At 49.9% G+C, this 13575-nt stretch overlaps 1 protein-coding gene across 5 annotated transcripts in view; it reads right to left on the bottom strand.

The window, feature by feature from the left end:
* AGRN (agrin) overlaps positions 1–11166 on the bottom strand; it is a 489507-nt gene extending 478341 nt beyond the window's left edge. For 4 of the 5 annotated variants that reach the window (XM_060259437.1, XM_060259431.1, XM_060259432.1 and 1 more), the window contains exon 1: positions 10394–10606. In XM_060259437.1, the coding sequence (XP_060115420.1) occupies positions 10394–10597 (204 nt within the window). In that variant the 5' untranslated portion in view covers positions 10598–10606. Of the gene's footprint in view, positions 1–10393 lie in introns of all 5 variants that reach the window. The other variant, XM_060259433.1, reaches the window with a different exon arrangement.
* Positions 11167–13575: the final 2409 nt, after the last annotated feature.

Genomic DNA, 13575 nt, shown 5'->3' with positions numbered 1-13575 from the left:
TCCCAGATGTTGGCTGCTAGAAAACCGTTTACTAGGTAGACGCTACCTTTCACCTCTCAATGGAACTGAACCTGCCTACCTGCAAGACAGCATCTCCTGTGTTCCATCACAACAGCTTGCTCCCCGGAGCAAAGCATTCCAAAGGTACCACCCTGCAAACAGCTGACATCAGCAATCGCCCATTCATGTGTATTCCCTACAGCGGCTGCCACAGCCAGACAGCCAGAGGCTATCAGGAAGGCCCTCCCACGCTTCTATTGTTTCATAGACAGTGCCAAATGGAATTGTTCAGGAAGCTATTCTTATTAAAAGAGCAAACTTGCTTAATGTAAGAGCCACAGAGAATAAATCTCAGATGTCTGAGAGCCACAAGAAAACAAATGTCAGATGTTTGAGAGCTTCAAGGGAGGGAGGGAGAAGGAGTGGAAAGAAAGCAACTTTAACTTTAAATGCATTCTCCAAGCCGCCAGCTGGCTTGGCTTGGAGAAGTGATTTAAAGAGACAAATGCCTTCTCAAAGCCAGCCAAGGGGGCAGTGGGGGCTTCAAGAGCCATACGATATGTGTGAAATAGTCACATGTGGCTCCCAAGCCACCCCTGGTATAAACTTTGTTGGTCTTAAAGTTGCCACTGGACTCAAACTTTGTTCTACCGCCGCCCACCTGGGTCTATCTTCAAGGAAGGGACCACATTATGCCACATGGAATGGAACTCCATCAACCTTACAAAAAAAACTCTAGCAGGAACAAACTGATATTTCTTTTCTTATGGACTAGTAGCTTCCATTTCAATGTATCTGAAGAAAAAGTGCACACACACCAAAGCTCACACCTTGAATAAAATGTTGTTGGTCTTAAAGGTGCCACTGGACTCAAACTTTGTTCTAATCTACAGCATAACTGATCAACTCAGAAAGAGATTTCTATAAGAAAAAGACGACTGCAGATTTATACTCCGCGCTTCTCTCTGAACTCAGAGAGGCTTACAATCTCCTATATCTTCTCCCCCCACGACAATCCCCTGTGAGGATGTTATAGGATGGGAGAGACTTGTCTTAGTAGTAGTATGTGCGAAAAGGATCTAGGGGTCTTAGTGGATCACACACTGAACATGGGTCAACAGTGTGATGCGGTGGCTAAAAAGGAAATGCAATTTTGGGCTGTATCAACAGAAGTATAGTGTCCAGATCATGTGATGTGATGGTATCGCCTTACTCTGCTCTGATAAGACCTCACCTGGAGTATTGGGTTCAGTTTCGGGCACCACATTTTAAGAAGGAGATAGACAAGCTGGAACAGAGGGTGACGAAGATGGTGAGGGGTCTGGAGACCAAGTCCTATAAGGAAAGATTGTAGGAGCTGGGGATGTTTAGCCTGGATGTTTAGCCTGGAGAGGAAGCATGATCACCATCTTAAGAACATAAGAGAAGCCATGTTGGATCAGGCCAACGGCCCATCAAGTCCAACACTCTGTGTCACACAGTGGCAAAAAAATTTATATACACACATACACTGTGGCTAATAGCCACTGATGGATCTTCAAGTACTTGAAGGGCTGTCATATAGAGGATGGTGTGGAATTGTCTTCTGTGGCCCTGGAAGGTAGGACCAGAACCAGTGGGTTGAAATTATATCAAAAGTGTTTCCGGCTCAACATTAGGAAGAACTTCCTGACCGTTAGGGCGGTTCCTCAGTGGAACAGGCTTCCTCGGGAGGTGGTGAGCTCTCCCTCCTTGGAGGCTTTTAAACAGAGGCTAGATGGCCATCTGACAGCAATGAAGATCCTGTGAATTTGGGGTAGGTATTTGTGGGTTTCCTGCATTGTGCAGGGGGTTGGACTAGATGACCCTGGAGATCCCTTCCAACTCTATGATTCCTCCCCACTGCATTGTTTCATTTTAAAAGAATCTTTGCTGATACATGAAATTACTTCATCTTACTTCGTACACCACATGTTGATTGACTGAATAGTCTTATACTTGTAACCTACCCAGAGGCTCTGCATTATTCTTTTCCAACCAGGAATCTTTGCTGTTCGATCCAAATGATTTTATCATACTTTATTATTTGCTTGCTGGCTGACTGAATAGTTCTGATTAGATCTGCAATCCGCTCCGTGTGAGAATAGCAGGCTATACGTTAAGCGCATAACAACCGATAGCGGCCACACGTCCTACCACGGTGCAGATATTTGCAGGCTTAAGAACCAGCGGTATGGCGATGGAAAGGATATTTCAAAATGCAGACCCAGGAAGTCTACGCCTCACTCTACAATTTCCGGCAGGAAGGCATCTTAATGTATTTGTCCCTTTGGAGTTTTTCCTCTCCTGGTTATCTTTCCCATCACTGAAATTTAGCTCTCCCATCAATAAAATTTAAACTGTCAGCCCCGTAGGGCAGGGATGTATCTTGTTGCTAAATGTTGCTTTTGTAAAGCGCAACAGACGCTACGGTTGCCATGCTCTTCTGACTCTGAGCCGCAGAAGTTTAGTGGAAGAAAAGCACTAAGCATCATTAGGAAGGGAACTGAAAACAAACTGAAGGAGGTGGCGGCGGCTACCAGCATAGACTGCTTCAAGAAGGGACTGGATAAGCATACGGAGCAGAGATCCATTAGCGGCTATTAGCCACAGCATGTGTTTGGGGCAGTGATTCCTGGTGTTTTAGGGGGCGGGCAGTGGGAGAGCTTTTAGTGTCCTGGCCCCACTGATGGACCTCCTGATGGGACCTGAGTTTTGTGGCCACTGTGTGACACAGAGTATTGGACTGGATGGGCCACTGGCCTGATCTAACATGGCTTCTCTTCTGTTCTTACGTCTGTGACAGTGAAGCTTTGTATTCTTGGTGCTGGGGGGGCGGGGTGCAAAGTGGAAGGACTTCTAGCCCCACTTGTGAACCGCCTTTCTTTTTTGGCCACTGTGTGACACAGAGTGTTGGACTGGAGGGGCCACTGGTCTGATCCAACATGGCTTCTCTGATGTTCTTCTGTGACACAGAGTGTTGGACTGGAGGGGCCATTGGCCTGATCTGACATGGCTTCTCTTATGTTCTTCTGTGACACAGAGTGTTGGACTGGAGGGGCCATTGGCCTGATCTGACATGGCTTCTCTTATGTTCTTCTGTGACACAGAGTGTTGGACTGGAGGGGCCATTGGCCTGATCTGACATGGCTTCTCTTATGTTCTTCTGTGACACAGAGTGTTGGACTGGATGGGCCACTGGCCTGCTCCAACATGGCTTCTCTTATGTTCTTCTGTGACACAGAGTGTTGGACTGGAGGGGCCACTGGTCTGATCCGACATGGCTTCTCTTATGTTCTTCTGTGACACACAGAGTGTTGGACGGGATGGGCCACTGGCCTGCTCCAACATGGCTTCTCTTATGTTCTTCTGTGACACAGAGTGTTGGACTGGATGGGCCACTGGCCTGCTCCAACATGGCTTCTCTTATGTTCTTCTGTGACACAGAGTGTTGGACTGGATGGGCCACTGGCCTGCTCCAACATGGCTTCTCTTATGTTCTTCTGTGACACAGAGTGTTGGACTGGAGGGGCCACTGGTCTGATCCAACATGGCTTCTCTTATGTTCTTATGTCCAAAATGGCCAGCAGGCCTGTAGCTACAGGAGGCCTGTGGGGGCCCTGCCCCCTGAATCATGTTGAGTACCCCAACTCAGATGCCACTGACCTTTCCTCCCTCCCCTTGCCACCACTGCAGGGGTGAAAGCTGAGAGGCTGGAGGCCACCCCCTCCCTTCACACACACACCGTTAAAATTTCATGAGAGGGGTACCCAGGGGCAGCTGCTGCCCCTCCCACACAATTTAAAGGGCCCACTGGGGAAGATGATGATATTGGATTTATATCCCACCCTCCACTCTGAATCTCAGAGCGGCTCACAATCTCCTTTACCTTCCTCCCCCACAACAGACACTCTGTGAGGTGGGTGGGGCTGAGAGGGCTCTCACAGCAGCTGCCCCTTCAAGGACAACCTCTGCCAGAGCTATGGCTGACCCAAGGCCATTCCAGCAGCTGCAGGTGGAGGAGTGGGGAATCAAACCCGGTTCTCCCAGATAAGAGTCCACGCACTTAACCACTACACTAAACTGGAAGGAAAGTGAAGGCCCCCTAACCTCTCAGCTTCCACCCCTCTGGCCCCTCAAGCAGTGTTGCAACGGCAGAGGGGTGTGGATGGGATTTTGTTGGTCTTAAAGATGCCACTGGGCTCAAACTTTGATTTACTGCAGCCTACCCAGAGCCACAGCGGCAGTGTCCAGGGGAGGGGAGGGGAGCCGCTAAGTGCCCCCTGACTTTTTAAAATCCTAGTTACGGGTCTGATGGCCAACAGTATTACAGTGATTTTGCACACTACACTGATCTATGGCACACGGCCACACTGGGAATTCCTGCATACTTTTTTCATCACGCCATATCTCATTGCGAAACTGGAAACACTTCTTTGCACAATACATCAGTGGCTGAGGGAACACGCTGCCAGGAAGATGTGGTGATTCCTCCTCCTGCAAATCAGGGGTGGAATTCTAGCAGGAGCTCCTTTGCATATTAGGCCACACCTCCCTGATGTCGCCAATCTGCCAAGAGCTTACAAAAATGAGGCTTGTAAGCTTCTTGGAGGACTGGCAACATCGTGGGGGTGTGGCCTGATATGCAAAGGAGCTCCTGCTAGAACTCTACCCCTGATCTGCAGATAGATATTAAGGTGGATGAGGAAAGTTCATGGGGGAGACGTTTATCAACGGCTATTTGTGCAGGCTAGCCTGGTCTTGTCAGATCTCAGAAGCTAAGCAGGCTAAAATGTGGATGGGAGACCTCCGAGGAACGCCAGGGCCATGATGTGGAAGCAGGCTACGGCAAACCCCCCTCTTAACGTCTCTTGCCTTGAAAACCCTATGGGGTCACCGTAAGTCAGCTGTGATTTGATAGTACTTCCCACCAGCATATTTTTCCCAATGGCAAAGTAGAACCTCCACATGCAGAGGTAGTGTACCTCCAAATGCCAGTACCTGAGAGACGACAAGAGGAACCTTTTGGTATCCGTGCTCAACCTGCAGGCCTTCTGGAGGGGCACCCATTTGACCACTGGGAGAAACAGGATGCTGGATTAGAGGACCCTTTGGCCCGAACCAGCAGGGTTCCTGTTACAGAAATATGTAAGATCTACAGCCGGAGGATGTCTTTTTTAGACTTAAACCCAGGGCGTTTTTTGTAGCAGGAACTCCTTTGCATCTTAGGCCACACACCCCTGATGGAGCCAATCCTCCTGGAGCTTACAGTAGATCCTGAACTAAGCTCCAGGAGGATTGGCTCCATCATGGGGACGTGGCCTAATATGCAAAGGAGTTCCTGCTACAAAAAAAGCCCTGCCCAGAGACAGGAGTTGAAGAATCACAGAATTGGTCAGCCCAGGTAAGTCCGATCTCCGAAGCTAAGCAGGAGCAACCTGGGCAAGTACTTGGATAGGAGACCTCCTTGGAATACCAGGACTAGGAGGCAGAGGCAGGCTGTATCAAGCTACTTCTCTGAAAATCCTCCATGCCCCAATAGGCGTTGCCAGAAGTGGCCATGACACATACGCATGCAATACAAAAAATGCCCCAAAAAAGAATTGGAATGGGCCACAGAGGCCATCTAGTCCAACCCCCAGCTCAATGCAGGATCGAGCATCCCTGACACATGTTCCCCCAGCCACTGCCTTAAGACTCCCAGTGAGAGGGAGCTCATCACCTCCTTAAGCAGTCGATTCCAATGTAAAAAACCAAGCAAACCCAAATCCCTACCATATCCTGCTACCCAAAAAAGCCGTGCTTATACGAGTAAACCTAGAACTGAATTCTCAGCAAGCACAGCTCTTGCCATTGATGGCTTTTAAGCACTTCCTCACCAGAAAACACAACAAACAAAAAAGTCGAAGGAAACTTGCTGCGCTGCAGATGTTTGGGGCTGGGCTGAATTCCCTTAAAAGCTATTTTCAAAGCCACTCCCTCCCAGGGGCTAACCTCTCTTTTTTAAAAAGGTTACTCGCCGTCTAAAAATACATAATTATGCACTGAAGTCTTTCAACCAGCCCAATGAAAAACATGTGTCTCTGCCTTACCGAGGATCTCGTTCAGAATTAAGGGTGTGGAGGTGGCGGGGGGGGGGGGCACGGGGGAAGAGAACGACTACAGCATGGATGCCTGTGCAAACAGAGATAGATCGTTCGGAGTGATTCTCAGATTAGCTTTCTACTGAACCGAGATCTAAGGGGATTTGGGGAAGGACGGTGGAGGGAAGTGGAACAGCTGGCTTCAGGCATGGCTCATAGCGTCAAGGTTAAAAACAGGAGGAAGGAGAGCGGCATACTCCTTACCGAATGTACCTGCGCAAAATCGGGTCCAGTTTTTACTATAGCTGCTTGCAAAGCTGCGCAAGCAGCCTTGAAATGCGAGTTACCCTTTTGGATGCAGTTCGTCGCTCTCCTCAAATAAGCACTCTGCAACAGAGAGATCCGAGTCAAAGCTCTCTTCGTCAGATACAAGTAGGACTCAGAGGTCTCTAACGCCTGCTTATATCTGATGAAGGGGGCTTTGACTCTCGAATGCTCATACCTCGAAAATCTCATAGAATCAGAGTTGGATGGGACCTCCAGGATCATCTAGTCCAACCGCCTGCACAATGCAAGAAACTCACAAATACCTCCCCCTAAATTCACAGGATCTTCATTGCTGTCAGAGAGTCATCTAGACTCTGTTTAAAAACCTCCAAGGAAGGAGAGCCCTCTCATCGGTTTCTAACGTCCTCCCGGACTCGAATCTAGCTGTTCCACCGCAGATCTACACGGCTACCTACCTGAGACAGAATCTTTGTGAATCAGCCTCTTAAAATGTCAAACTGACCAAAAGCTCTGCGATATCTCCAAGTTACAGGATTACAGCTTTATTTACTGATAGTAAATGAAGAAATCCTTGCACCCTCTCAGGAAAGAGCACTATACTGAGAGAATGATCACCAAACTGTACGCTGCAAGATTTAAAGGTCCCTAATAAAGGTTTCCTTCCTTGGAGGTTTTTAAACAGAGGCTACATGGTCATCTGACAGCAATAAAGATCCTGTGAATTTAGGGGGAGGTGTTTGTGAGTTTCCTGAATTGTGCAGAGGGTTGGACTAGATGACCCTGGAGATCCCTTCCAACTCTATGATTCTGTGATTCTATTAGCTCAAGACATTCACTTTTCCACACAAGAGGTTGCCTAGAGCACCTCTGCATTCTTTTCCACACAAGAGGTTACCCAGTGCAGCTCTGCATGCTTTGCCATTCTGGCGCTGCCTCTTTGCATCACTAAGGATAGATAATTTTGTGCAGCATCTACCCCTCAGGTGTCATCGGAGAATTCGGTTACTTAGGGGGTTCGGTATCATTAATTAATAGTCTTAGGATGAGTTTATCTTTGAATGTGCGCAAGACTCGCTGTTCTAGGGCACAAACCAGGGAGTCTCACAAGAGACTGAGATCCTCCAGGCGTAAGCAATTCTCACACATTCTCAAACATAAATCTTCGCAGCTGTATGAAAAGATAAAAGGAAGCACTTCTTCACAAAGAGTGATTAACACATGGAATTCATTGCCACAGGAGGTGGCGGCAGCTACAAGCATAGACTGCTTCAAGAGGAGACTGAATCAACATATGAAGCAGAGGTCCATCAGTGGCTATTAGAAGACTGCAGATTTATACCCCGCCCTTTCCTCTGAATCAGAGACTCAGAGCGGCTTACAATCTCCTATATCTTCTCCCCCCACAACAGACACCCTCTGAGGTAGGTCACCTACCATAGGTGGGGCTGAGAGAGCTCTCCCAGAAGTTGCCCTTTCAGAGACAACTCCTGCGATACCTATGGCTAACCCAAGGCCATTCCAGCAGCTAGAAGTGGAGAAGTGGGGAATCAAACCTGGTTCTCCCAGATAAGAGTCCACACACTTAACCACTACACCAAACTGGCTCTCCTACAGGGTAAAGATGGAATTCTCTGTCTGGGACAGTGATGCTCTGTATTCTTGGTGCTTGGGGAGGGCTTCTAGTGTCCTGGCCCCAATGGTGGACCTCCTGATGGCATCTGGGTTTTCTTGGCCACTGTGTGACACAGGGTGTTGGACTGGATGGGCCATTAGCCTGATCCAACATGGCTTCTTTTATGTTCTTAAGAGTACCTCCAGTTTTAATTTAGACAGCTGATGGCCACAGGCAACAAATTTTGGGAATGCTGTTGGCAAGTAACAACGAATTTGGTGGCACCACCTTCAGTATGAACATACCAGATTGCAGCAGTGTATTGAGAGCGCTCAAATCCACAGAACACACAACCCTTTTGTGCCATATAAAGCAACCCCCTCCTCTCAAACTCATGGAAACTTGCTATGGTTTCTCAGTAGAAAAGCGAATGGCTTAAATATGCTCAGAGGCTCTCTCATTCACATGTCCTATTTATCCTTAAGACTGCAAACAGTGCCAAGACTCAGTTCCAACCCACATTCATCTCCAGCCAACCTCTTGGGAAGTCACCGGGGCTGTACCAGCTTACATCTAAGCATGGGGAGGTATTTGTGAATTTCCTGCATTGTGCCGGGGGTTGGACTAGATGACCCTGGAGGTCTCTTCCCACTCTATGATTCTACAATCTCACCTAAACTGGATCCGGACATTAAAACGGCATCGCACAAACCATTTCCTTTACACTGGGATCCCAGGAATTCTTATATTGATTACTTCTTCACACAACAAAGAATTTGCTTTCGGAACTCATTGCCACAAGCACATGCCCCCCCCCACAAATTTAGATACTAGATTTGTCTTTTAAAAAAAAGAATTCATGGGGCAGATGGTTATTAGCCACAATACCCAAACAGAACCTCCAGCTTTAGATCCAGTACACCTCTGAGTTCCAGATGCAAGGACTGAGCATCAACAGCAGGCTGTTTCCTTGCTCTGGCGCCATACAGGAGTTTTTAAGACACCTGTGAAGTTGCAACCACATGCAGAGAGCAAGCTGTTCCCTGGGGCTAGCCAAAAATTAAGGGGCACAGTGAGAGCATCACTCCAAGTCTGAATACTGCAAGACTGTCTACCATCACTGTCCAAAAGAAGTCATTCCTGGACTACCAAATCCTCCACATGCATACTCAGAACTTGTAATTCCTACTACCTCCCGTTAGAGCCAGTTTGGTGTAGTGGTTAAGTGTGCGGACTCTTATATGGGAGAACGGGGTTGGATTCCCCACTCTTCCACTTGCACCTGCTGGCATGGCCTTGGGTCAGCCATGGCTCTCATAGGAGTTGTCCTTGAAAGGGCAGCTGCTGTAAGAGCTCTTTCAGCCCCACCTATCTCACAGGGTGTCTGTTGTGGGGTGGGGAGGAAGGTAAAAGAGATTGTGACAGCTCTGAGATTCGGAGTATAGGGTAGGATATAAATTCAAAATCTTCTTCTTAGTCTTACTCTTGGGAAAATGAACCTAGGATTGCAGCTTTTCTTAAGAAAAACAACCCTGATTTCTTTTTAAATTACCTGATCCTTTCTACTGCGAACTTATGGAACAGCTAAGGCAGCACTTTGTGACAGGCCACAATCCATCCATTCCAGTGCACCCTCCCCAGTGTGACTACTCTATAGAGCAAGGACGGCCTATATCGACTAGCTTCTTCCTACACCCCTTCCCTCCTTTTTCCTGTTACTTTCTCCTTTTTTAATAAATTACATTATTTAAACCTCACAGGGGATGGATGCATCCGGAACAAGAGGAAAAGAACTCCCAGATGGGGGCAGGGTTACTTTAAAAATGTTCAACTGGAAGCAAGCAGCGGCTCAGGAAAGCGCCTACCCTGCCTGCCACACATTCTACGAGGCTTTAAGGTGCTCCTACATTCTTCCTCTTTTCCACTGCTACAGACCGGCTAGCACGGCTGCCCATCTCGAGAAAGGAAGTTTGTGTTTTAACCCAAAAGCTGGGGAGGGACAGACATCTACAATATGCTTCCCTCCCGCCTCTCCTCCCTGTGGGGGGGGGGGGGGGCAGCGGAACGGAACCCATGCAAGGGGTTCGGTCCAGAGGTCCATTTGGGGCAACCTGGAGCCGGGCTTCGCTCAAGGACTCACTCCTCAATCCCTCTCTCCCCCTCCTCCGACGCATAACCTGTTCTTTCAGAAAGAGGCTCGGTTCGTTCTTTTGACAAAGCGCCTCCGAACAGAAGCCCCTTGCGGGAAGAGAGCGAGAGAGGGAACCAACAAGTGGGGGCAGCGACAACAAAAAGTTCGCCAGCTCGGCATGCGCGCAGGCTGCTCGGCGGCCGCCACGATCCGGAGCGGCCCGCGTTCACACCCGCTGCTCGACGCCCGCTCCGGCTTTACCTTGCACGAGTAGGTCTGATGCACCGGATCCACGTTGACGATTTCTTCCACCGTGCCCGTGAGGACGACGTTGGCCTCCTCTTCCCTCCGCTCCAGCTCCCTCTCGGGGCAGCTGCAGCCGCAGCCCCCCAGCCACGACGCCAGCAGCGGCCAGAGCAGCAGCAGGCAGGCGAGGGGCCGGGGGGGTCTCTTCGCCCACCCCATGGCGGCACAAAAGGAGGCCGGGAGAGGCGACGAAGCGAAAGGGAGGCTTGCAAAAAAAAAAGCCAGCGGCTCAAGGCACGCAGTTGCCCGCTTGCTGCACCCACCGCGCCAGCTCGGCTTGCACCGATCGCCGCCGGAGAGTCCGGTTACTTTTGTTGCAAAGCGACCGGGAAAGTGGGGGGGGGGAGGTGGAGGAGCAGAAATCCTGAAGGGGGGAGGCGGATAAAAAAAGCGAGAGAGCCCGGCTTCCAGCTCCGAGCAAGCGAGCAGATTGTTGCTCCCCTCCTCTGCTTGCTTGCTTGCTCTCTCGCTCCCTTGCAGGCGCTTTCGCCAGTGCGAGAGGAAAAAGCTTGCAGAGAGAGAGAGAGAGAGAAGCGCTGGTGGAGAAGCGGGAGGGAGAGAGAGAGAATCGAAATTTGCATGCGATCTGAATTGCTGATAAGGGCGAGGGGGAGGGGGGAAGCAAGAGGGGAGGCCTGGCCAAAAAAATAAGGGGTGGGCGAGAGAGAAAGAGAGAGCAAAGAAAAGAAAGGGAGGAAGAAAAGCAGGCGAGCGAGCCTCCTGCGCTTGCAGGCTGCCTCTGGCGAGAAGGGGCAGAGACGCCACCCGCAGGAAGGCCGGCTCCCATCAGGTTAATGGATAATCAGGCCTCCAAACGTGATGTGACTCTTAAAGGTGGAGCTTTGGGGAGATGCGGGAGGGGCGGGGGGAGCGGCGGAGCCCCTTCGGCCTCTCGGGGAGGCTGCGCCGGCTTTTCAAAGGGGGCTCGTCTCCTGGCGTTCCCCTGTCTTGGTTGGGCTTTTTGTTTGCAGCCAGAGGGAAGGGCGGGGGGGGGGGGAAGAGCCAACTTTTTTTTTTTGTTGTTAATTATTCCTGGCAAGGCCCTGTTGCTTTTAAGGGCCGCCAAGCAGTTCAGGCGGTGAAACTTGCAAGGGATTAAAAAGGCTTCCCCGGTTGAATTTCTAACCGCAAAAGGCTCCCGAGCAACGATGCAGAAATGCGGCGCGTGGAAGTATACATAGAAGGACGCTGGAATCTCTGTCCCTGCTTGTATCTGATGAAGGGAGCTTTGACTCTCTGGTAGGGTGGCCGCCTCCAGGTGGGGCCTGGAGATCTCCCGCTTTGACAGCTGATCTCCAGCTGGCAGAGGTCAGTTCCCCTGGAGAAAAGGGCTGCTCTGCAGGGTGGACTCTATGGAGTTGCACCATGCTGAGGCCCCTCCCCTCCCGAAACCCCACCCTCTCCTGAATCCACCCCCAAAGTCTCCAGGTATTTTCCAACCCACACCCGGCAACCCTGCTCTCAATCTGTGTGTGTTGTTCTGCAAGATTCAAGGCCAGAACACGCTGAAGCAGTGGTCTCCAACCCTGTTTGAGCCTGCGGACACCTTTGGAATTCTCATATAGCAGGGGTGGCCAGACTTGCTTAACACGAGAGCCACATAGAATAAACATCAGATGTTTCAGAGCCAGAAGACAAGGAAGGAAGGAAAGCAAACAGATGGAAGGAGGGAGAGGTGAAAAGAAAGCAACTTTAACTTCCAATGCATTCTCCAAGCCGCTGGCTGCCTTGGCTTGGAAAAGTGATTTAAAGAGTGAAATGCCTTCTCCAAGCCAGCCAACAGGGCGGTGGGGGCTTTGAGAGCCACACAATATGTGTGAAAGAGCCACATGTGGCTCCTGAGCCACAGTTTGGCCACCCCTGTCATATAGGGTGGTGGGCACAGCCACAGAAGGCAAAGCTAACCCTAAAATGGCTGCCACCAGGTCTGGCCGTAGACTTTCTGGCCCCCTAGGCAAAGCTAACTTCTGGTGCCTCCCCCCCCCCACTGATAATGTCACCAAGTCACATGGGGCACCCAATTTGGCACCCCCAGAAGGCTGGCGCCCTAGGCAATTGCCTAGTTTACCTAGTAGCAGGGCTGGCTGACTCTTAGTCACACAGTGGAAACCTTCATGTGGTGGTGGGTTGTTCTTCAGTCGCACAGTCGAGTCCGACTCTTTGCGACCCCCTGGACAAAGTCACGCCAGGCCCTCTTGTCTTCCACCATCCTCCGAAGTTGGTTCAAATTCGTGTTTGTTACATCCGTAACACTGTCCAGCCATCTCCTCTTTGGCTGTCCCCTTCTTCTTTTGCCTTCTGTCTTTTCCATCATTAGGGTCTTCTCCAGGGAGTGCTCCCTTCTCATTGGGCAGCCAAAGTATTTGAGCTTCAGCATCTGACCTTCCAGGGAACAGTCTGGGTTGATTTCCCTTAGGACTGACTGATTGGATCTTCTTGCAGTCCAAGGGACTCTCAAGAGTCTCCTCCAGCACCACAGCTCGAAAGCATCTATTCTTCTGCGCTCGGCCTTCCTTATGGTCCAGCTCTCACAGCCATACAAAGCAGTGTTTTAAAAAAATCTGCCCAGCCAGTCAGATCTCCAGTGGTCAAAAGCTCCAACAGGCTTTCTCGAACCACTCTGTGGGTGCCAAGAAATATGCCAGCGTGGCAGGCACCACAGTGCCCATTGGCACCGTTTTGAGGAGCCCTGCCTTAGAGGAATGTTTAGAAGCAGTATAGATGCTGATCTTTCTGCCCCTGAGCATTTCTTCCTGTTCTTAGCAAACTGATCACATGTTGCATTGTAGCGCTTTGCTTTGCTTTGCTCCCCGAGTCCTTTATTTTTGTGCCTCTTCATCCTGACTCTTTTCTCTGCAGCACCCCCTCCCACCTGCAGACTGGTATATGAGGACTCTGGAATCTCCATTGCTACTTGTATCTGAGCAAGGCAGCTTCAGCTGTTTGGTTTCTAATGTGCTACTGGACTTGAATCCAGCTGTTCCCATAACATGATTCCCCTTTGTTTTTACCCCCGAAGCACACAAAGAAAGGAAAAGGGAATTAAAGCAGAAGAGAATTGCAGATGCTACTGAAGCAACGTAGGACACCAATCGTATGCCTTTTCACTGAGAAATAAGGCCTGATTTACACATGCT

This window comes from Heteronotia binoei, chromosome 18 (assembly GCF_032191835.1).
Source record: "Heteronotia binoei isolate CCM8104 ecotype False Entrance Well chromosome 18, APGP_CSIRO_Hbin_v1, whole genome shotgun sequence".
Classification (NCBI taxonomy): domain Eukaryota; kingdom Metazoa; phylum Chordata; class Lepidosauria; order Squamata; family Gekkonidae; genus Heteronotia; species Heteronotia binoei.
This window is presented reverse-complemented; position numbering and strand designations above follow the sequence as displayed.